General features: G+C 43.7%; 1 protein-coding gene and 1 long non-coding RNA gene across 2 annotated transcripts in view; one reads left to right on the forward strand and one right to left on the reverse strand.

The window, feature by feature from the left end:
• Rad51b (RAD51 paralog B) overlaps nucleotides 1-23,562 on the forward strand; it is a 520,188-nt gene that overhangs the window by 490,977 nt on the left and 5,649 nt on the right. The window contains exon 10 of the mRNA XM_029484370.2: nucleotides 18,078-18,156. Within this exon, the coding sequence (XP_029340230.1) occupies nucleotides 18,078-18,156 (79 nt within the window). The remainder of the gene's footprint in view (nucleotides 1-18,077; nucleotides 18,157-23,562) is intronic.
• LOC147001265 (uncharacterized) lies at nucleotides 1,311-22,880 on the reverse strand. Its single transcript, XR_015045234.1, has 5 exons — nucleotides 22,482-22,880; nucleotides 6,009-6,082; nucleotides 4,818-5,014; nucleotides 3,463-3,620; nucleotides 1,311-1,630 (listed from the first exon to the last, which is right to left on the reverse strand). It is a non-coding gene; the product is annotated as an uncharacterized LOC147001265 (long non-coding RNA).

A 23,562-nucleotide genomic window follows, 5' to 3' on the forward strand; every position in this document is an offset into this window, starting at 1 on the left:
ACATCCTCCCTGACCCTGACCCTGAGCCCTGCACTGGATCTGAAAATGTTATCATTGAACTGCGGATCCTGTCCTCCCATTGGGCAGAGACAGGCTCTGATTCTCCAGGTCTGTCTTTTTCTAAACTGGGTCGTTTCTTCGCTCTCCCCTCCTTGTGCATTTGTTCTTCCGGCCTCCCTGTTGACCTTTTCTCTGCTCCCCAACCACAGTACTGAGGGGAAAAGCCAGAAACCTAACTCAGGCAGCCGTGTTGGCTCTCAGAAAAGGTTCAGATGAAGAGTGAATTAAACACACTGACTTAAGAGGCTGAAGAGAAGGCTCGTCATGCTCTTGCCGAGGGCCCAGTTCCCATTTAGGCAAAACTTGTACACATACATTTTTTAAGTAAGTAAATAGACTATTTAAAAAAAAAAAAAGTACTGACTTAGAAGCAATTTAAAAGTCATCCTGGAATTTTAGTTAGCTATTCTGACCGTGGCTTCTTTGTCACATATGAAACTTGATGTCATTGCTTCCACTGCTGAAATACAGCCTTTTCTGAGTTGGTCTCACTTAATCATCAATGAATGATGGGGTGTAAAATAGTCTTTCCAGTTCAAAAGTAGCATCAAGTAAATAAGATGAAACTACTAATGGTTTGGGAAATGAGGTCATACAGCAAGTTGATACTTAGCAGCCATCTACCAAGCTAGGTTATGGAAAAGCCAAAGATGAATGCAATATCGTGTTTAAAAGTCTGGCCAGAGTAAGTCTCAGAACCACTGACCATAATACAGTGTGATGGGCAGGAGGGTAGTGGGGGCATGAGGTCCTACATAGGAGGGGGCAGACAGCAGATGCCAGGACGTGGAGAAAGAAGAATGGGTGTGGGTGTCACCCCAAACACACACACACTATTGCTGAATTGTCTAGGTTGGCTCTAGGGCCCTGGTTTGCCGTGAGGGCATTTATAGACTTACTTATAGGTAGCAGCTATTTGCCAGATGACATGGCAGAATTATAACTAGAGTGGCTGACCTCATACAGTCAAGCAAGAGCCCCCCAAATTGTGCTGGAGTAAAGATCTCCTAAAACAGATGGCAGAACTTTTGTCCTGCCTGAGGCTGAGCGCAGCTTCAGAGAAGGGCTCTAGCAGACCACATTGAGAGTTCAGAGGGAACAAACCATCCAAGCAAAGCAGCATCTCTGTGTTTAACCCACAGGATCAGTGTAGGAATGATCAGGTTGGGGGGGAGGAGCTGGAGCAACAAGCCAGCCCATGGGGAAAGGAGGCTGCTGAAGATGTGAAAAATCACTGCAGGGGAGCCAGCGATGCCCAACAAAATGTTAAAACATGATAATCAGGTTGGGCAGGCGGGCAGGTATGGTGGTGCACTTGGAAGGCAGAAGCAGGCAGATCTCTGTGAGTTTAAGGTCGGTCTGGTCCTCATAGAGAGTTCGAGGACAGCCAGGGCTGCATAGAGAGAGCCTGCCTCAAATCAAACAACAACAAAAAACAAAAACAAAAAGCTTGGCGCCCACCGACTTCTGCTTTCTCTGTGAGGGCCCTGCTCGTGTGACCTTGATGTTATTTAGATATAGAGTCCATCCATGCTCCAGGACGTTTTTTTGACCCGTTGTCCACATTAATCTGAAAAGGCCAGAAATACAGGCATATGAGCCACTAAATCCCTAGACGGCTGCTCATCCTGTGCAAGGCAGCAAGAAGCCAGTGTTTTTTAAAGCACGAGTCATCTCTGGATTCCCAAGGCCTTCTGGGTTACTTCAAAGCTGGGCCTTCTGGCTGCTTATGGTCAGAGGCAGCATCATATTCGTCTTTGTTTTCCCCACTGTCTAGCTCAGTACCTGGGACATAGGAGGTACTCGATAAATATTTGTTGAATGAATATAACATGAAATAAGTCATTCAGTTCTAAGTAACCATTGCTTATACTTCTTGTAAATATGGGTTTATATAATTGCAAAGTGTGTCTGCCCTTTTTAGGTCTTGTATTCTCATTGTGGCCTGAGAGCTGTCAGGGGTGCTCGGCTAGAGTCTGCCTGCTCCACAGGAAAGCTCTGGCAAGCACAAATTGAATATCCCCGCTTGACGACTGACCGAATATGGCAGAGTTCTTACTCCCTTCAACTTGATCTTCCCTACCTGAGGAAGGAAGAGGAGGCTTTTGTTTATGTGTTCTGAAATGAGGAACAAAATTTAATGTATCTGGGGTGTATGGAGAGAATCAGGCAATATAGAATAATATGGAGCAAAAGGAAAAAATCCGCCCCCTAGATATGTAATACAGGCTTTCTCTGTTTGCACTAACTATATATAATGTTATGTGGCCTGCTTGGAAAGTAATCTGGTTATTGCAGATTCTCTCCCACTGTGTGTGTGTGTGTGTGTGTGTGTGTGTGTGTGTGTGTGTGTGTGTGTGCCTGAGTGTATTTACTTATCACTTTTCACAGAAACATGGTATTCAATAATATTAGTTAGTGTATAGGCATGCAGTCCAAAGCATTATGGCATTAAAATGAAATTCTGTGTTCTTTAAACTCATGCCAGGAAAACATGAAGTAGTTTATTTTTAATTGCCAAACATCATCGTTGTCATCGTCATCACCAGACTGGGGTTCTAGCTTGGGTGGTAGAGTGCTTGCCTAGTGCACACGAAGCAGTAGATACAAGCCCTAGCACTGCATAGACTGATAGACTAGATAGACTTGGTGGTACACACCTATAATGTCAGAAGTTCAAATCCATCCTCGTCTACACAGAAAATCTGAAGCCAGTCAGTGCTACAAGAAAGCCTGTCTCAAACAAGTGAGGAATACATACCAGCATTGACAGCAAAATGTGTATTATAAGATCAGGCGTAATATAGCTTCACTTCAGAAATAGCTCTGCTTCATCTAAACCCTTCACCTCAGAACACTGGGAAAAGCTTACTGGGCTTTTATCAGTAGTGACTCTGTAACAGGTGTTATGAACCAATCTTTAAATATACTTACTGTTTCAAGTGTCTCTTAGTCGGGCCTACTTTAATTGCTCCTCTCTCACACAACAGATTATTTTTTAAAGAGAGATGAGGCTATGGTGTGGACCTCATTGGTAGAGTTCTTGCCCAGAGTATTCATGGCACCAAATTACATTCACAGTACCACACATATATACAAATTAAATGTAGATATAATAATAAAAAGGGGATAGTTCAGGAAACTACAAATGACCAAAGACATACAAACTCAGAACAATGAAGTGCTTAAAGCCTGTTTGCATCCCTGGTTCCTACCCCAATCTGTCCCAGGCTCAGGATCAAGCCCACTCATCCTGTGCTGATGAAAGACATTGCACAGTTGATCCTCAAGAAGGCTAAGATTTTCCAGCACGATTTCACTTTTGTTGACATTCCATTGTCATCTTTGGGATCTTATCCCTCTTGGGAACACTGATTGTTCTGCAGGGACCTGTCAACCTACCTGTGCGTAGGAGTCTGGGGCATCGAGGGGGATGTCTTCCCTGACTCATCCTTTCTCCTATTAGTGACTCTTCCTGGTCCCTGCCATTCTTGCCTTGGATAGAGTTTTGTCCCATAGCAATTAGGCAGATCTCTGATTTGCTTCTAAAACATGATTCTCTGATTGGGAAAGAGAAAAGGTTAGGCTATTTAAGATAAAGGCTCTAGGAAACAAAGGGGGTCTTTTTATTCTGTTGGCCTTTTAGGCCAAGTGCTAGGTTGTTAGCATGTATGCCATCCCAAGAGGTAGGTTCCTTGCCTGGAAAGATAGGACCAAGGGGATTATGGACTGAAACTGACCTCAGAAAGACACTCCCTGCCCTCAAGGCCCTTTAAATATTACATCCTCTGGACTCTCCCTCACTCCGAGGAGCTCAAGAGGCAGCGCATACCCATACTATGATACTTGGGTCTTCAGTTTCAGACATGAAGTTTTCCTCACAGATTTGCTGAGAAGGTACTGGTCTGCTTCATTTTCCCAACTCTTTCTATTGCTTGGCTCCATTATCATGAGCATGTGCTATTTATATGAGTGCCATTTCCATAAAAAGGGGTGTGTGTGTGTATGTGTGTGTGTGTGTTTCTATAGAAGACTCTTAATGTGATAACACAATAGGAGGACTTTAACCCTTCCCATGCCTCCTCTGAGAGCAGAATCACAAACTGCAGAACCCCACAAAAGGCCTATCTACACATCCCAGCCATATTCATCTTATTGTCTGTATATATGTATGTATGTATGTATGTATGTATGTATGTATGTATGTATTTTTGGTTTTCAAGATAGGGTTTCTCTGTGTAGCCCTGGCTGTCCTGGAACCGTTTTTAGACCAGTTTAGATCAAACTCAAAGATCTGCCTGCCTCTGCCTCAAAGGTGTGTACCACCAACACCCAAACTCATTGTAATCCTCAATTTCAAGGCTATATGTTCCAGGCCAGGGAATCTACAAACTGACTCAAGAAAGCATGCTCTGCTGGTGGTACCTGTGAATCAACAGGGTAGGACAGCTGTGTGCACAGCTTAAATCCAAATGTAATATTCTCATGCAGAGTGCTGACATCAGAGTCCGTGGGGTGGGGAAGATTTTGACTAGACACCTCCTAGCACGCCTCAAGTCAGATCTTCTGAGTGGCCAGTGGGATCTATAAATACATGTCCTAGACATGGAGAGTCAATCTTTCCCTCTTGTTTGAACCTATGCAAAGTTCCTTATTAGTAAAATGAGAATAACACTGCTTCCCTGATAAGAGTGATATGAGATCACTCACACCTCAGTCATGGGCACACAGGAAGAGAACTTGAAGAGTGAATTTACCTGTCATCTCTGTGATCATCCGGAAGTCCGCCAAGAGTTGCAGTGTTAGGAGTAAGCTGCCGAATGGTAACCTGGGGGAATCCCAGTGTGGTAACTCTGTGTCTAGTCTTGTCCTGTTGCACTCTTCTGAGTTCTTCTCAAAGGCTTTCTCGTGCACATCCCACTTCCTTGAATTATTTCAGCATGGGCGCCTAGTTCTGTGGGAAAAGGGTACTGTGAGTTTTCCAATATACTTCATGAACAAGTCACCCTGTGCTTGTATACAGAATGAGATTTAGACACAATCTTATTAAAATTATTGAAAGTACAAAAATATTAGCATGAATTTCTGGTTACATGCTGACTACATTGGAATAAAGTTCTAGATCTCCTTATAGAGAAAAAATGGGTTCTCTCTCTCTCTCTCTCTCTCTCTCTCTGTGTGTGTGTGTGTGTGTGTGTGTGTGTGTGTGTGTGTGTGTGCGCGCGTGCCCCTCTGAATTCTGTCTATTGTCCTTTGACCTTGTCATCATTGGAAGAGGGCTTTAGGGAAATAATAAGAATGTTGTGCTAATAAGAATAATCTGAAGGACAACCATGTTGACTCCTTTACAGTGGTCCTCCACCATCACAGCATGGCCAGGGGTATGGTACATTACACAAGCCAGTCCCACTTGACCAGCTGTTCTTGGATGTGTCAAGCCCAGATCTCAGCCTCTTTACACAGAAACATGTTGCCTTCCTTGAATCAATTCCTGTGAGACTAAAGAATGTCCCATGTGGCCCAAGCATGATGTAATAGGGATGTGTGCTTTAGAACTCAAGACACACCCTCTGAGTTCCTGGCATCTTTTTACTATAATAATTCACAACCACAGCTTTCCTCCATGACCCTTAACAGCCAGAGCTGCCTCGCCTTGGCTGTGTTCTCTAGCAAGCCTGGACTGGAGGGTCAAGCTCTTCTTCCTGTGGGCCTGTGGAGAGTCTGGAAGGGCAGACCTGCCTAACTGGATGTCCAGAGTGCTCTGTGTGGGCAGCTAACTGGTGCTTTTGTTTTCCCCGGGCCTTGTCTATTTGGTCAGTTTTGTTCACATGCTTTAAGGGAAAGAAATAGTGATTTTGCTCACTTGAAACGAAACTGTCTGCTACAGGAAATATTGTAACAAAGTGTAATCCCCAAATTGAGATGAGGATGAAATATTTCATACTTACTTGTAAGTTGAAATTAGTTGTACTTCCAACCTGTGTCTTTGACTCTAAAGTGTGGCCCCCATAGACAGTCACAACTAGGTTGAAAATATAAAGATTAAAAGTTAAATAAATTTTATATAAATATATACCATATACTTTATAAATATACTATATAAGTATATACTATATACTTTACAAATGTACTATATATACTATATAAATATATCCTATATATTTTAAAAATAAAATGTTTAAAGAGAGAAAGAAAACCATATGTAAATCAATGAAAATAAACTTTAAGACAAAAAAAAGTTTCTATCAGAAACAAAAATGGACATGTTGTTGTTAATGTCTGAGACAGGGTCTCAGTGTACAGTTCAGGCTTGCCTTAAATTCATGAACCTTCTGTTTGTTAAAGTCACCAAACCTGGCCTAAAGGGGAAAAAGATACAGGGTACCCACCTAACCAGGAAGATATTTACAATCGATACCCCGGGGCAAAGGGAAAATCAGTTTTTACCAGTGGAGTCTCGCTGGGTATAATAACAACCAACTCCAGGACAGACCCCATGTTCAAGGGTATTTGGCCAACACAAAACTGTGGTTTTGTTTTTTGTATTTTTTTTTTTTTTTTGAAAGAGAGAATATAAAGTTGAGTAGGTAGGGAGGTGGGGGAGGACCTGAGAGGAGCTGATGGAGAAAAAAATATAATCAAAATATATTGTATGAAAAAGTTTTAATTAAGGAAATGTTCCTCCGTCAGGAACACTTAACTATTATAAACATAAATGCGTCTAAAAACTGAACCCCCAAAATAATAACTGAAACAAGAACAAGTTCAAAGGGAAAAGGCATCTAAGATTATCTATAGATAATTCAATAGTAACATTAGGAGACTGCCATATCCCATTTTCAATTATGGATTGATCAGTTGAGCAGAATTTCATCAAAGAAGCAAAAGATTTGAAGAGAGCTGTGAACTTTACAGTGCGCTCATCGGCGTCTCTAGACCACTTCCCGTGGGAGCGGCTCGCTCACTCTGAGTGGAGCACCCTCCAGTATGATCATCTGTAGTCTATGATCATCGGTGTCTCTAGACCACTTCCGGTGGGGGCGGCTCGCTCACTCTGAGTGGAGCGCCCTCCAGTGTGATCATCTGTCTATGCTCATCGGTGTCTCTAGACCACTTCCCGTGGGAGCGGCTCGCTCACTCTGAGTGGAGCGCCCTCCAGTATGATCATCTGTAGTCTATGCTCATCGGTGTCTCTAGACCACTTCCCGTGGGAGCGGCTCGCTCACTCTGAGTGGAGCGCCCTCCAGTATGATCATCTGTAGTCTATGATCATCGGCGTCTCTAGACCACTTCCCGTGGGGGCGGCACGCTCACTCTGAGTGGAGCGCCCTCCAGTATGATCATCTGTAGTCTATGATCATCGGCGTCTCTAGACCACTTCCCGTGGGAGCGGCTCGCTCACTCTGAGTGGAGCGCCCTCCAGTATGATCATCTGTAGTCTATGGGGTTATAATACGGGTCTCAGCACATCTAAAAGACCTGAAATCTGAACAAACTTCTCCAGTTACAATGGAATCAAGTTAGTAACCAATAACAGGCAGACATTTCAAAAATTCTGAATTGGGTACGGACTTTGAAATAAATAACAAAGCAAAGAATCTATCAGAATAGAAAATAGAAAATTGTGACCATTGAAATAGAATATATACTATACCAAAGCCTACATGACATAGTTGAAGTGGCATTCAAAGGAAAATCTATAGATTAAATGTATATAGCAACATTTATTGTATGTAAATTATATCTTAATAAAACAAGTTCATTTTGAAAGATTAAAGATCAGCTTTACTGATTAAGTTTATATTCAAACACATGTGTATAGTCATCATATTTTTGCTGATTCTATTATATTGAGGAAGAATCACTGATACTTTCAAGTCACATATGATGTACACTAAAAAAACAAAACAAAACCCAGTGTGGCTAATCAGATATATAAACAAACCCTACTCTTACAATAGTTATATGCATGTGAAAGTATTTAGGCAAGAATGAGCTAATGTTCACAATTTACTTTGAAATGTAACAAATACAGGTGAGTTGATAGGTAACTAGGATGTAAATATAAAAAGTGTTAATTATAAAGCAAGATGATTGGACTATAGGTATTCATTAAAAACATTCTCCATTTTGCTGTGTACTTAAATTTTCTAATAATGAAATATTGGAATAGAACAGTAATGGCTTGTGCTGTAAGATCGAGAATTGACAAGTGGGACCTCATGAAACTACAAAGCTTCTGCAAGGCTAAAGACACCATCAATAAGACAAAAAAACCACCAACAGATTGGGAAAGGATCTTCACCTATCCTAAATCATATAAGGGACTAATATCCAATATATATAAAGAACTCAAGAAGGTGGACTCCAGAAAGTCAAATAACCCCATTAAAAAATGGGGCTCAGAACTGAAAAAAGAATTCTCACCTGAGGAATACCGAATGGCAGAGAAACACCTGAAAAAATGTTCAACATCCTTAATCATCAGGGAAATGCAAATCAAAACAACCCTGAGATTCCACCTCACACCAGTCAGAATGGCTAAGATCAAAAATTCAGGTGACAGCAGATGCTGGCGAGGATGTGGAGAAAGAGGAACACTCCTCCATTGTTGGTGGGATTGCAAGCTTGTACAACCACTCTGGAAATCAGTCTGGCGGTTCCTCAGAAAATTGGACATAGTACTACCGGAGGATCCAGCAATACCTCTCCTGGGCATATATCCAGAAGATGTCCCAACCGGTAAAAAGGACACATGCTCCACTATGTTCATAGCAGCCCTATTTATAATAGCCAGAAGCTGGAAAGAACCCAGATGTCCCTCAGCAGAGGAATGGATACAGAAATTATGGTACATTTACACAATGGAGTACTACTCAGCTATTAAAAAGAATGAATTTATGAAATTCCTAGCCAAATGGATGGACCTGGAGGGCATCATCTTGAGTGAAGTAACACAATCACAAAAGAACTCACACAATATGTATTCACTGATAAGTGGATATTAGCCCAAAACTTAGGATACCCAAGATATAAGATACAATTTGCTAAACGCATGAAACTCAAGAAGAATGAAGACCAAAGTGTGGACACTGTGCCCCTTCTTAGAATTGGGAACAAAACACCCAGGGAAGGAGTTACAGAGACAAAGTTCGTAGCTGTGATGAAAGGATGGACCATTTAGAGACTGCCGTATCCAGGGATCCATCCCATAATCAGCTTCTAAACGCTGACACCATTGCATACACTAGCAAGATTTTGCTGAAAGGACCCAAATATAGCTGTCTCTTGTGAGACGATGCCGGGGCCTAGCAAACACAGGAGTGGATGTTCACAGTCAGCTATTGGATGTATCACAGGGCTCCCAATGGAGAAGCTAGAGAAAGTACCCAAGGAGCTAAAGGGATCTGCAACCCTATTGTTGGAACAACATGATGTACTAACCAGAACCCCGGAGCTCTTGTCTCTAGCTGCATATGTATCGAAAGATGGCCTAGTCGGCCATCACTGGAAAGAGAGGCCCATTGGACTTGCAAACTTTATATGCCCCAATATAAGGGAATGCCAGGGCCAAAAGAATGGGAATGGGTGGGTAGGGAAGTGGGGGGCGCTATGGGGGACTTTTGGGATAGCATTGGAAATGTAATTGAGGAAAATATGTAATAAAAATATTAAAAATCAAAAAAAAAAAAGAAATATTGAGGAGAAAGCTGTGAGGAAAAGCTCCCTCTGACCATGCCCTGTAACTTACTACACAAGGATCCCACTGGGCTGAGGAAACTCTGTTTTCCTTAAGGAGCACATTCTCGTCTAGATAATACTTTCATAATCCAATGTTATTAGAAGACACGTTGGAAACAACCACTAGAGAGATGCCATCAAAGAACGTAATAGTATTCTGTGGCAATATATGATCTCACAGCCTCAGGTGCAGAACTTCTAGGGGGTTTGTCCTAAAACCTAGGAAATCCCTATTTCATAGAGATTTAGGCCAGCTTACTTTCTGTGACTAAATGTCTATGGGAGACGTGACGTTGGCCAAATGGAAATAAATTAATAAATCCAGGCTTCCTGAGATACAGTCTATTTTCCACCCTGCCATTTCCAGCACTGTATACCTCTTGAGCCCGAGCCTCTCTGATGTGAAAAGACAACTTAGATGCCATTAAACTCCCTGCTGGCTCTTCTCCCATGCCTGTGGCATTGTTGCTGAAGCTTCTGTGTTCCATGGAGAGTGATTTTCCTAGTGACGAAGCAGATTCTAATCGGGGTCAGATCTAGAGACACACAGCAGCTGCCCCCGCCGCCTTTCCTGTAGGTCCTTCAACACAATGACAGGGAATTCCTACGGGAATCTCTGGGTATACTTCAGATCCCCCTCAACTTACTACCTCCTTGCAGACACAGACCTTCCTGTCTGAAGCATTTCCGGCCCTCCTGTCCCTTAGCTTGGAGGACTTTACTCAACCTGGGGAAGGGACAAGCCTTGAGGTTATTAATCTCTTGGATTACTTGATGCCAGGCCAAGCAGCTTTCCTCCTGGGCTTCCAATCATTTGAGGAACCCTTTTGCTAAGTCTTCAACAAGGAGGCAAAACCCTGGCATGCAAGATTATTGTCAGTCTCTTGGCAGAGCTAGAGGAAAGATGTGTTTAATTTAGCAATGGGTTTTATTAGCCCAGACTGCAGATGAAATGAGATAATAGGACCTGCATTGAAAGACATTTCAGAGTCCACAGGTTTCTCCTGAGCTCCTTAGTAGGACCACACATACAGATGAAAGGATCAGACATATCCTGCAAGTACATCCCGGCTCAAGTTATCAACAACTACAGAATCTTGCTGATCGATGGAAAGACTAAGAAAGAATTGAAAGGCTAGCAGGAAAACATGGGTGAGTGTGCAAGGTGTCACTTCTGAGCTGGCTCTCGGTTGTTTCTTACCACCGTTTCCTCAGCTGAACACACTCCATTGTCATTGTCCAACAGAGAGCAGAAAGCCAGCCCAGCTAGCCACCTGCTCCTACGGGAAGAAAAGGTTTTCTGTACACTTTGACTCTGCCAAGCCCTTTACTCCAGCCCTCACCCTCAACCATTGTGAGCTCTAGGATGTGGGCGGGAAGAGGAAGAAGAGAAAGGAGGAAGGTGCTCATCACCAGGGTTAAAAGCAGCCTTCCGGGCATGGGAGCTGGGGAAGAGAAAGTGGGAGCGCTGGTGCCAGCCTGCCTCCGCACATGGCTGCCTATTCAAACTTGCTTTCCTAGGCCACAAAGACAAAACTCACTGTTTCCTGAGACTGGGCTGTATTGCAGGAACTGATGGAGCCTGCCAGGACCAAATCTCTCCAAAAGCACCCTCCAGAATAGCCTTTATTCAAAACTCCAAGACCCTGGTCCCTATTGTATACCCTGGCCAACCACAGAGGAGGACCAGGCTGGGCTGCTCCAGATGATAGAATGCCTGTATCATAACAGAAGGGCACAGGCACTATTCCTGGAAGGTGTCCTCATCCTGGAGAAGGACTCCTGTGCCCAGCACTTTCCATTCCATGGCTCCTTTTCCACTTTTAAGCCTCATAGAAGTAGGGTCAGGCCAGGAAAAACATATGATGCTATAGCAGTCTGGAACCAATGGCTTGACTTTGGGTCCTGCCCAAGCGAAGTCTCTTGGCAGAGACTGGGGAGGTAGCCTGCTCTTTTCTATGACATTTTCCAAGACCCCTAACTGGGGGAGAAACAACAGATAAGTTTTTTTTAAATAGATACAAGTCAGATGAGGTCTGGCAGGTCATCCATCACTTTATACATTTATTCATTCCATCTTTTGCTCCAGAGAGGAACTTGTTTTATATCAAGAGCATTCTAGAAGACGTGGGAGCCAAAAGCAGCTGATTGTGATGGTGGCTGCCACCAAATGCTGTAGATTTGTTGCCTCTAATCATGCTATGGAACAGCAATGAGGGCTGGAGAGATGGCCCAGCAGTTAAGGGCACTGGCTGTTCTTCCAGAGGAACCATGTTTAGTTCCCATCACCCACACAGAAGCTTACAGCTCCAGAAAGAATCCAATTTCCTCTTCTGGGTTCTGCAGGTACTAAGCACATCACAGTACATAAACATACATGCAGGCAAAACACGCATACACGTGAAATAAAATAACATTTAGTATGTGTAGTAACACACTCACACATTTAAAGGACAGTAAATGAAAACAGTTTCATTCTCAGAGAGCTGCAGAGACAGCATGTGTGCATGTCCGGTTAGGGAGGAGTGACCCTAAGCTGGGGAGATGAACACTAGTTTCTGGAAGAGGCAGCGTTTGCACCCAGGACGAAAGGCTTAGGCATTCAGAGACGAAAGGCAATGCCAGTGTGGAAGTCACAAGCCATGAGGCCACTGCACAGATACCCTGGTCAGTTCTCTCCGCACCCCCTCTTGTCCCCTCCCCCCATCTTGAATCATGCAATAACCTTACTGTAGGGAGGAAATGCCTTTATTTGCTAGTAGTTCTTTTGCTTTGGCTGGTGTTTTCACCCCCAGAGAAGTGGATTGATCTACATCTGTCAAACTGGGGGTTGACATTTGGTGTTGCAAATATAGACTTTGGAACCCTCAGAGGCAGAGCCCACTTTTTTTCCCCCCTACAAAGGACTCAGGGTTTTACTAGTCTCTAGGCCTCCTTGTAGACCTATGTGCTGGAGAAGATAGAGGAACCGTTGATGTACACATGTACACACTGGAACACTTCAAACACGTGAGAGAGCACTGAACATAGGGAGCAGAGGAGCCCACGTTACCAGCGGTAAAGCTGTTTGCTTCAGAGGATAGTTTACCCTGGCGGGGGTCGGGGGGTGCACAGTGGCAAGTGGGTAAAGTACTTGCTAAGGAAACATGGCTGCCTGAGTTCAGATCCCTAGTACCCATGAAGGAAACCAGGCATGGCAGATTGTGCCTCTAACCCCAGTTCTCAGAGACAGGGTGCAGAGACAGGAGGGTCCTGGGGGCCTGATGACCAGCCAGGAGAGCCAAAACAGAGAGTGCCAGGTTTAATTGGAGATCCTGTCACAAAAAAAAAAAAAATATGATTGAGAGCAATACTGAAGACATTGAAAGTCTAGCTAGGGCCTCCACACTCCCCTGATATGCTACACATACACACACATATACGTAGATGCTAGCTTTTAGTTTGAATGGTAAAAGGGGACAAAGATATAGGACATTGGGTCATGTTTCAAGAGAGAAGAATCTTTGTGTATTTACAAAGGCATGCAGCATTTGTCAGTATCTTCATTGACATTTATGGGGCTAAGGTGTGATTTTTATATTCCCCCCACTAGTGTGTGTGAAACACACCTATGAAAACTCAGAAGCTATGTAGACTTCCCCTCAACCTCCAGCCCTTGTGACTGCACCGAAGAACCCTGTGATCATGAAGTACTTTGGACTTTGAACCACCCTTGTTTGCTCTCCTTTAGGCGTCCTCCTATTTGTCAGTTTGACGTTTGGATTTTGTTCCCTATCCAAACATGCTGTGCATTCAGTAAGTGCAGTTTGCTAACACAGCCCCGCCCTCTGAGGATGCTGAGCTTACACCTGAGCCCACACTTGGTTTTTGAGCACATCTCACAGCTGATTTGTTTGAATAACATTCCTAGTCTAGTTTCTGAATGCCAGATCTCATCTCTCCTAACCTGGCACCAGTAGCAGGTACTCTGTCCCCAAAGAGAAGGCCTTACATTTATTACAATAAAATTGTACCCTGTGAGATATATAGAATTTTCTGGTTACCTCTTAATATATAAATCTTTGACCTTTTGCTAAAATAAACATAGGATTTATCTCAACATTTTAGTCAACTTGAGATTTATTTGATTATCACAGTTGCCTGTTCTTTATAAACTCCTCCTCCTCTTCAGATTTATTTATTAAATTTTATGTATATGAGTACACTAGAGCTGTCTTAAAGCATACCAGAAGATCCCATTACAGATGGTTGTGAGCCACCATGTGGATGCTGGGAATTGAACTCGGGACCTCTGGAAGAGCAGTCAGTGCTCTTAACTGCTGAGCCGTCTCTCCAGCCCCTATGTTTGTCTTCTGTTACCTATTCAAGTCAGCATCCCTTGGGTATGTTCAGTTATGTAATCCTCAGCCTTTTCAGTGAGCTTGTGCCCTTCTATTTAAAGCCAAGCTCTTCTCTAATCACCACTCCTGTCCTGTCCTCTTTTCTGCTTCCCCCTTCATAGATTGCCTAGCATACTGCGGCCACTGGTCATTACCTTAGAATGTAAGGTGTGTTGAAACAGAGGGGTTTATTGTCACTTTCTTCCCTACTGGGCTCCATGTTTGTTATAGGGTATGACCAGATACAGCCACATCCTCACTGGCCTCAGTAAAAATGCTGAACATGACGAGGCCAAGGTTAGATTGGGGGGGGGGCACCTGCTGGAGGTTGCTGCCCCTCCTAGATTGCTAAGGACTATTTGATCACTCACAACCCCACTTAATGCTACCAGCATCCAGGCTTACCCATCTTTACTTTATCCAATAGGATATCAAGAAAGCTGATCACATTTTTTTTTTTTTGCTATAACAAGACATTTTGTGTTGGAGATACCCTCTCATCTATCAGTCTGAAAGGCCTCCTCCTCCCCGAAAGGAAATGGGCTCCATCTGATATGGTTTTCTCACTGCCTCTCACTGACTGCACACAGATGTTGCTTCAAGACAGAGCATTTTAATCAGTAGCCTGTCCAAACCCCATGACTACCTTCAAGAAAGTCCTTCTAGATACAGTGACCCTTGGCTCATGCTCAGGACCTTGTTTGTGGGATGGTAGACAATGTCACCAGGAGTCAGACAGCTTAGATTCAAAGGCACTGCTTCTTCAAGTATTAAAACATTCTACTTTTTTTCTAGTTCTCAACTTCTGTAGTCTATAAAAATCATATAACATTCAAAATGCGATACCTTATTGCATTCATATTTGATTATACTCTTTTTGCCTCTGCTTCTTGTTGCTACACACAGACAGTAAAGATCCTAGATTTGCCAGGTGTGATAGCGAACATCTTTAATCCCATTACTTGAGAGGCAGATAGGCAGAGTTTACAGAATAAGTTCTAGGACAATCAGGACTACACTGAGAAACCTTGCCTCAAAAAACCAAACCACACAAACAAAAAAGATCCTAGATTTGGGGTTTTATTTATTTTCTTTAATTTTGGTATGGTTCCATTTCCATCTCTTCCCAGATTTAACCCCCGTAGCTCCTGACTGGCTCCAGGCCTCTCAACTCATGCTTTCCCATTCCAGACTTCAGAGTCCGGCTGGCCTCGCAGGCATGATTAATGGATGCCTGTGAGAAGCACATCTAGATGTCTTGGGCAACTTTCAAATTCTACCAAGTAGGTATTCTACCAAATACCCGGGGCCTGCAAGTGATTACATTAAAGTTTGGACCACACTCCCCACTGAAAGAACATCCTTAAAATTCACACGAGCTATCCCCCAAACTATCGCAGTCAGGAGATGACCTGCCTTAACTTTCATAGGAGATGCTTTTGACGTTGGCTCCAAGAACCATGAGCTAGTGCATCAAGGAACTTTAGAACAGCTACAAAAATGATCAGGATTAATTAGAGACTCCCTTCTGGCATAAGCTAAGTGTATTGTGTCTCAGTGGTAGAGGGCATTTGGGAAGCACGGAATATGCGTGGTTCCGAGGACCTCTTACTTATTCTGTACTTAGTACGTGTTGGACACCGTGACAAGTATTTCTCTTCCTAATCTAATTTTTATCATAACTTATTGAGACAGGTATTTTTTTAATCTTTATTTAATATATGAAAAAAATGAAGACCCCAAACATTCAGGCTGTCTAGAGTGACAAGTGTTACTGTTAGTAACAAACGCATTTGAAACACAGAGGCTGAGACAGGTAGTTTTGTCCTGAAAGGCCAGGTGACCTGGGTATGAAGGAGGCACTGTTGCTCTCTCAGACCACCCTTACCACACATGGCTTCAGCAGCAGTAGCAGGAGCAGCAGCAGCAGCAGCATCTGTGTGGGTGGAACAGGTTCCTGTCCTTGGGAAGGAGGACAGGAAGAGACCGGGGTATTCAGCTTCTTATGAAAACATAAGCCAAAGTTTTACCTATCATTTCTACTTATGTTCCATTAATCGAAGCTTGCACACATGACTACATTTACTTAAAAAAAAAAAAGTCAAAGAAATGTAGGAACTTGTAAGTTATTTACTAGAAAGGAAAAGGGGGATAACCTAATGAGAGAAGCCAGTGTGCATAGGCTCTGCCCAGGTGCCTAGCTGGAGGCTGAGATTCAAACCCTGTCACCAAAACTTGTGATCTTTTTGTGTAATTGACTCTCAGTAGATGCTGAATTGAGACATGTGTGTAAACTTTTTTATGGCTTGGAATCTTATTTTCCTCCTTTGCTTCCTTAACTACCAAAGTGATTCTGTGACAAACTGTCACTTGCTGCAGACATTTTTACTTATAAAACAGGACATGTGTCCTATCAGTCGCGTAGAGATATTATAATAAAATAATCCACCAATTATTTCCTAGGTTTTTTGGTGAAACTTTATTTTTTACATTTAGGGATGTGTGTCTGTGTCTGTGTGTATGCATGTACCTGCTGGGACATGCAGGTAGAGGTCAGAGGTAACTTATAAAAGTGGTTTCTTTCCTTTCCACTTACCATCTGAGTCTTAAGGATCAAACTCAGGCCATCAAAGTCTGGAATTTTTATTTTATTCCAAATAAATACATGCTGATTACTTTGTGTTTCAGATAACCAATTCACATACCCACTGATAAGCACTTGATATATAAATATATATATATGTGTGTGTGTGTGTGTACTTTCCAGATACGTACAGATAAATACATATATGCATACATACATGTTCTGCAAAATGATTCTACACAAATTATTTTTACCAAATAATCACCATCTTTACAGGAGACATTTTGTCTTAGGAGAATGTCATTGTTCCAAATCCTCCAAACATTTCATTTTTTGCTGGAGTGCGGATCACCTGTGTGCAAGAATGCTTAATGATCAAACATTCAGGGGCACAATGCAATATTGGCCTCTCACACCTGTGGGTCTCCTGCCACTCCTGGGCCTGAGTGGCTAGCTCTGTCCCGGGCACCTCCGACTCTCCTGACCAGTGTGGCTCTGACAGGAGTGTAAGAGAACAGATAGAGCCCTGGGCTGGGAACTGGCACAAGCCAAAAGAAACCATGTAGCCAAACCCACAGTCAAAAGCCAACAGAAATACCCCATGCTTTCAGCTAGAGAAAGCACCATCACCCACATGGTAAAAGGTGGAAGTGCACTCAGTAAGGAGGGCCAGTGAAACAGCTTGCCCTTGTTTCCCCCAGTGATGTAGTTTACGTATTTTATATAAGAGTAACGATTTTAAGGGTAGCTTTGGTTTTTTTAAATAGCTAAGTTATGGGTAAAATTAGAGAATCAGAGTAGGTTTATCATTGATTGAGCAGAGAGTAACTATTAAACCATATCACATAAAATAATTTTATTTCTAGGAGAATTTGTTTAAGAATATAGTATTTAGTGGCATAATGTTTGAGATAAATGGCTTTCCTAGGTGACCACTTTGAGATGTTTAAGACTCATTTGAACATTTGGTTCAAAAGAAAAAAAAAAACTTTTTTTTTTGCTTGTTTTGTTTTTTGTTTGTTTCTGCTTTTGTTTTGTTTTGCTTCTTTGAGCTAGAATCTCTCTACATAGCCCTAACTATCCCAGAACTCACTATGTAAACCAGACTGGCCTTGAATTCGTAGAGATCTACCTGTCTCTGCCTCCTGAGAGCTGAGATTAAAGGTGTGTACCACCACTGCCTGGCTTTCTAAAATATTTTTAATAATAAATTCAATGTATTATATAGTCTTGTGCTGTCAAAGCAGAATGGGAGTGAGTAGAGTCTCATGCTAAACTTTTGTCTAACTCTGGAAAATATGCTCTCTCTGCAGATTCTCATTGCCAAGTCTCCTCTGGCTGCCTTCACCTCCTTTGTCTACACCATCAAGGGAGAAGGCCTGGTTCTTCAAGGTAAGGTTCCTCTGCTAAACCTTCTCTGTAAGCGTGTTCTTGTCAGGGCTGCTCACTGCCAGTGGTGAGTGTTGCCTGGGTCCTTTTAGATGCTAGTGCAGGGCAACTCAAAGCCCAAGGGCAGTTAGCCGATGGTATTTATTTTACCCTGATAAGATCAAGAGATTTGGCACTTGTAACAAACATTTGTCAGGAGGGAGGAAGAGTTACAGGACTTAGTAAGAGAGGAAGGGCTGGCTCTGCTGCTCTGCGGTACATTCACTTATATTACTGCACTATAACAAGCAAAACAAAAGGAAAAACAAGCAAAAAACTGTCCAAATGGGACAACACCAGAAAGAAAGAAAGAAAGAAAGAAAGAAAGAAAGAAAGAAAGAAAGAAAGAAAGAAAGAGAGAGAGAGAGAGAGAGAGAGAGAGAGAAAGAGAGAGAGGAAGGAAGGAAGAAAGGAGAGAGAGAGAGAAGGAAGGAAAGAAAGAAAGAATGAAACAAACAAAGGAAAAAATGAGGTTTAATTCATAAAGAGATTCTGTAGGCCAATATGAAGTATGACCATAAAATTGATTTTAAAAGGGTGTGTGTCTTTCTACATAATCTCAGGTGCCTGTGCATATTGAAACCTGAGGTTAACAGGTGTCTTCTTCTCTTCCTCTCTGCCTTCTGTTTGAGGTTGGATCCCTTGCTGAGCTTGGACTTGACCTTTTGGCTAGTGTGGCTAGCCAGCTTGCCTCAGGGAATCTCCTATCTGTCTCCCATATTGAGATTGCTGGAGGGCAGTCACAGGGCCAGCTTTCCACAGGGAGCCTGGGATTCTCTTTCCACAGGGGCTCTGGGGTTCTGAACTCTTGTCTCCACACTTTCCCAGCAAGTGTTTTACCTACGGAGTTGGCTCCTCAGGCTCATAATGGGGTTTTAACTTACTTAAATTTTGTTTCAAAGAACCATTTCCTTTAAAGCCAGTATTTGTCTTAGGAGAATGTCTGGAACGATTCTTATTGTTTGTGAGAACTTGTCTCCACCATGGTGTGAACTGTGCAAAGTTTTCAATGCCCACAACCTGCAGGGCTGTGTGGGAAATCCCTGGACCATCGTTTCCCTGTGCTGAAGTCCCAAAGACACTTCTTCTAGCTTATGCTCTGTGGTACCATGGTCCTTGGGTTTGAAAGGAACCAGGTTCTTGCTCAAGGCAAAGCTCCACTGGACCAGAGCCAGGGCAGTTCCTCAGCCTAGATGCTCCTTACCCTGCCTAGGAGAGGCTCTTGACATTGCCAGGTCTTTCCAGAAAATACTTAACATGCAAAAGGAAAGTCAAGACTTAGATGATTCACCTCTTGAGTGAACTGTCTAAAACTGCTCTGTGGATTAAGACGCGTTTAGGAGTCACATTTGTCCTGCACTGTCAGGCCAGAGGCTCCACCCACGGGGATGCTAGGCGAACATCTGCCCGGAACCATAAAGAGCCTTTTGCCACGGCTTTGCATGGGAGGAATGCCTACCCTGCAGGGTTTTATGAACTCAGGTTTTTCCCCAGGTTTGTAAAACGCGGCCGTTTTCTCTATGTCCCCAAGGAGACTACTGCATTGCAGAGGCGCAGCAGGGGCGGGATGGAGAGCTCACACTTCCGGATGAGGGATAGGCTTTAACCCTCCCTTTCCTTCCCCACTCTAAAATGTCTGCCTCTTAATGGACTCTCAAGCAGTGCATTTGTTTGGTGCAGCTGAGCTCCACAGCGGGAGACTCTCAGGTCTACAAAAATTTGGGGTAAGAACCACTGACCTTTGGCTCTTAGCCTCTGACTTATGCTATCCAAGTTCCTTGGTAAATATTTTTTTTTTACAATTGCAAATATTGTTTTCTGACAAAGAAGCAGAGATTTTAAGACCAGATTAAGCAAAGCAAACAGCAGGCCCCTTTGTTACATACTCTGTAAGGGTGTATAACTAATAAACAGACAGAAAGCTGGGGTTCATATTTACCCAGGGCACTGTGTAGGTTTGGAGTGCCTCATTTTTAGAAGCTGTCTTAAAAGATTAGTAGCCCAGTAAATAGAAAATTTAGATGAAGATTTCAGAAAGTCTAAGGGAAAATTGCAAGCTAAATTCAGGAAGAAAAGAATCTGTTCTGCCCAGAGAGCTTGTAGTGAAAGCCCCCCTGCACAGCGTTTCTAAGCTTTGTCTAAAGTGGATAACATCAGTCAGGGGTGTTGGCAGGGACCAGATTCACTGGTTCCCTCCCTCCTGTTCATTCCTAAGGCCATGATTTAGATGAGAAGAGAGAATTATTTACAGAAGAATAGAAACTGAATATAGAGTTGATGAGTGGAGGTCAGAAGCCAAAAGGGCCTCACAAACCCAACAAACTGCGGGAATTTAATTCCCAGAGCCTACATTAAAGAGAAAAGGAAAAAACAAAAAAAAACAAAAAAACAAAAAAACAAAACCCACAAACCCAACCAGATGCAGTGGCACACATCTGTAATCACAGCAATCCTATGAAGAGATGAGAGGCAAACACAGGAGGGGAACCCTGAAGCTGGGCTATCCTGAAGTATATAGGCATGGCAAAAATAACAAGAGAGACCCTGCTTCTCAGAAAGGAGGTAGAGAGGCTATTCAGTTAGAAGTGATTGCTGCTCATATAGAGAACCCAGGGTGAGGTCCAACATTCACTGGCAGCTCACAACCATCTGTGACTCCAATTCCAAGGGATTTGATGCCTCTTCTGGCCTCTGTGGACACCAGGCACACATGTGATGTGCATACATATATGCAGGCGATATATTCTTACACATAAAATAGAATCTAAAAAGGAAAAAGAAAAAACAGAAGGTAGAAGAAGAGATCAAGCCTCAAAAGTTGTCCTCCGACTTCCACATGCATGCTATGTCATGTATGTACATGAGCATATACATGCACATACACAGTAATAATAATAATTAATAGTAATAAATATAGCTACAGAGGAAACTAGAAACCAGCAAAGAAAATATGTTACCGAAAGGGATGGACCTGGATCAATATGTCCAGGAAAGAAGAGAATTCAAGAAAATGTCAGGATGAAGAGTTTCCAACCAATAGAAAACATTCCTGGGGTGGGGCTCCACACCTCACTGGCTGCTGGTCCCAGTTCCCCCAGAAGCACTTCCCTGTGAGGGACCTCTGTCCCCTGTCAGCAATGCCTCTGAACCTCTCATGCCCTGCCCTCTTGCCATGTGCTCCTGACTCTTCTGGGGAGGTGGGGGTGGGGGTGGGGGTTAGGGGCTAGAGTTGTTCTCCCCAGAAAACCTGAGCCTCATTTTTATCAGAAAGAGTGCTTGGTTTTCCGTTCCAACTCTGCTGTGTGATTTGGAGAAAAGTCTCTGGGGCCCCAGCTTTTAAGAACCATACAGTAACCTGTTATCAGTCAGCAATGAAACTGGTGCGTAAGAACCAGCACTGAGGGGGCTGGATAGCTGGCTCAGCGGTTAAGAGCACTGACTGCCCTTCCGGAGGTCCTGAGTTCAAGTCCCAGCAACCACGTGGCGGCTTGCAACCATCCGTTATGAAACCCGATTCCCTCTCCTGGTGTCTGAAGACAGCTACAGTGTACTTACATATGATAAATAAAATAAATCTTAAAAAAAAAAAAAAACAGCATGGAGCACGAAAGGGAACTGAGGGGAGAGGAGAGGAAGGAAAACAGGAAAATATCAGGTTATATCACATGCAAAAGGACCAATCCATATGTGTGTCTGTATGTACATGGTGAGTTATGTATGTAGACCACAAGTGACCTGTGGCTTAGACTGCACTAGGCAGCCTGAGCCATCCCTAAAGGCCTCCAGACTTCCATGTACCCACTTCTCCTGGGAGACCACATACTTATGTCTCTCCTCTCAGTACAGTCGTTACCTTGAGATCACCACAGGCTGAAACACACAAGCGTACTCTCACCCCGATTTTAGCAGCTGAGCATGCCGGAAGCCCTGCGTAGTCCTCAGGTTTAAAGCAGAGAATCCCTGCTCCCAGTATAATAAACCTGGAGAGGTGCCTGCAGCTGAAGCCACAAAGCTTTCCTGGTGGAAACCTGCAGTTCCTGCCTGTAGGACACAGAGGAGGGCAGTGGGGAGGTTACCTAGGAGGCTGGGGCAGGTCCTATAGGCTACTACTAAGAGAATGGCAGGTGCCATTGTAGCTTCCTGTCAGTCTGGAGTAGAGAGTGAAGCTGGAGTGGTGGGAAAACACTGTTAGCTCACGCTGGCTACTCTGGGGGTGGGGCTGTGAGTGACCGTGGGAATGGTCCCTCGGTGCCTTTTATCCCTCTGCAAACCCCAAAGATTGCTAATACCTGAAGCTCTCTGTGCACAGCAGAGAGAATGAAAGGTGAAGGCGAGATGTGATTGACCAGCTCCACAGGCCATTCCCCTCACGAGTTCTCAAGGATTAGGACGGCAAGATGCAGGCGGCGGCGACTGGGGGCCTGACACCGTCCCTCCTCTTTGTTCACTGGCATGGGAGAGACAATGAAAGGGCAGGCTGGAAAGACCAAGGGGCTGGTTAGAGATTTCTCAAGCTGCTTTTTGAAACCCTTGAAGGAGCCAGTCCGTGCTATTGTTGTAGTAAAATAGAAAGCGGAACTATTCTCCTTTGGAAAAAAAAAAAAGAAAGAAAAGAAAAGAAAAAGTAAAAGAAAGAAAACCACCCTCCCAGGCATCTTCAGGAGGCTGCTGGACTGAAGCCATTAACATGGTAATACCATCCTGTTTGCATCGTCTTTGTCTGCCCTGCATTTGTCTGGGATTCTGCCTCCTCACGCTAGGCGAAATACTTAGGCCCCAAAGGAGAGGGAGCCAAGCACCCAGTGGCCACCAGCTTCCAAGGGCCCTGGCCTTTAGCAGGGGCCCAGGTGGAGTCCGAGGGAGAGTTCGGTCCTTTGTACAACTGGATGGAGGATGTTGGGAATGGAAAGGGACTGTGAATCTAATTTTCCTTTACCCCTCCCTGGAAGCCTCACCAAGTGGTAACAGGGCCGAATGAAGCAGAGAGGTGCCAGGACTGATGGACTGGGGGGAGGGGGGAGGGGGTCAGGAGGGAAGCAGGAAAGCCATTGATTTGGGGGATAGGTTTTAATAGGGGTGGACGTCTGAGCACCAGGCTACGATCGAGAAGACAGACTTCACAGGGAGTTCCAGTTTGACCTACATCTCTCTGCTCATGCCCATGGTCTCAGTGAGCTACAAATGCACCACTAAGGCTGGTGAAATGGCTCAGCGGGTAAGAGCACTGACTGCTTTTCCGAAGGTCCTGAGTTCAATTCCCAGCAGCCACGTGGTGGCTCATAACCACCTGTAATGAGATCTGATGCCCTCTCCTGGTGTGTCTGAAGACAGCTATAATGTACTTATGTATAGTAATAAGTAAAGAAATCT

This window comes from Mus caroli, unplaced genomic scaffold (assembly GCF_978045245.1).
Source record: "Mus caroli unplaced genomic scaffold, Mus_caroli_1 scaffold_14, whole genome shotgun sequence".
Classification (NCBI taxonomy): Eukaryota; Metazoa; Chordata; class Mammalia; order Rodentia; family Muridae; genus Mus; species Mus caroli.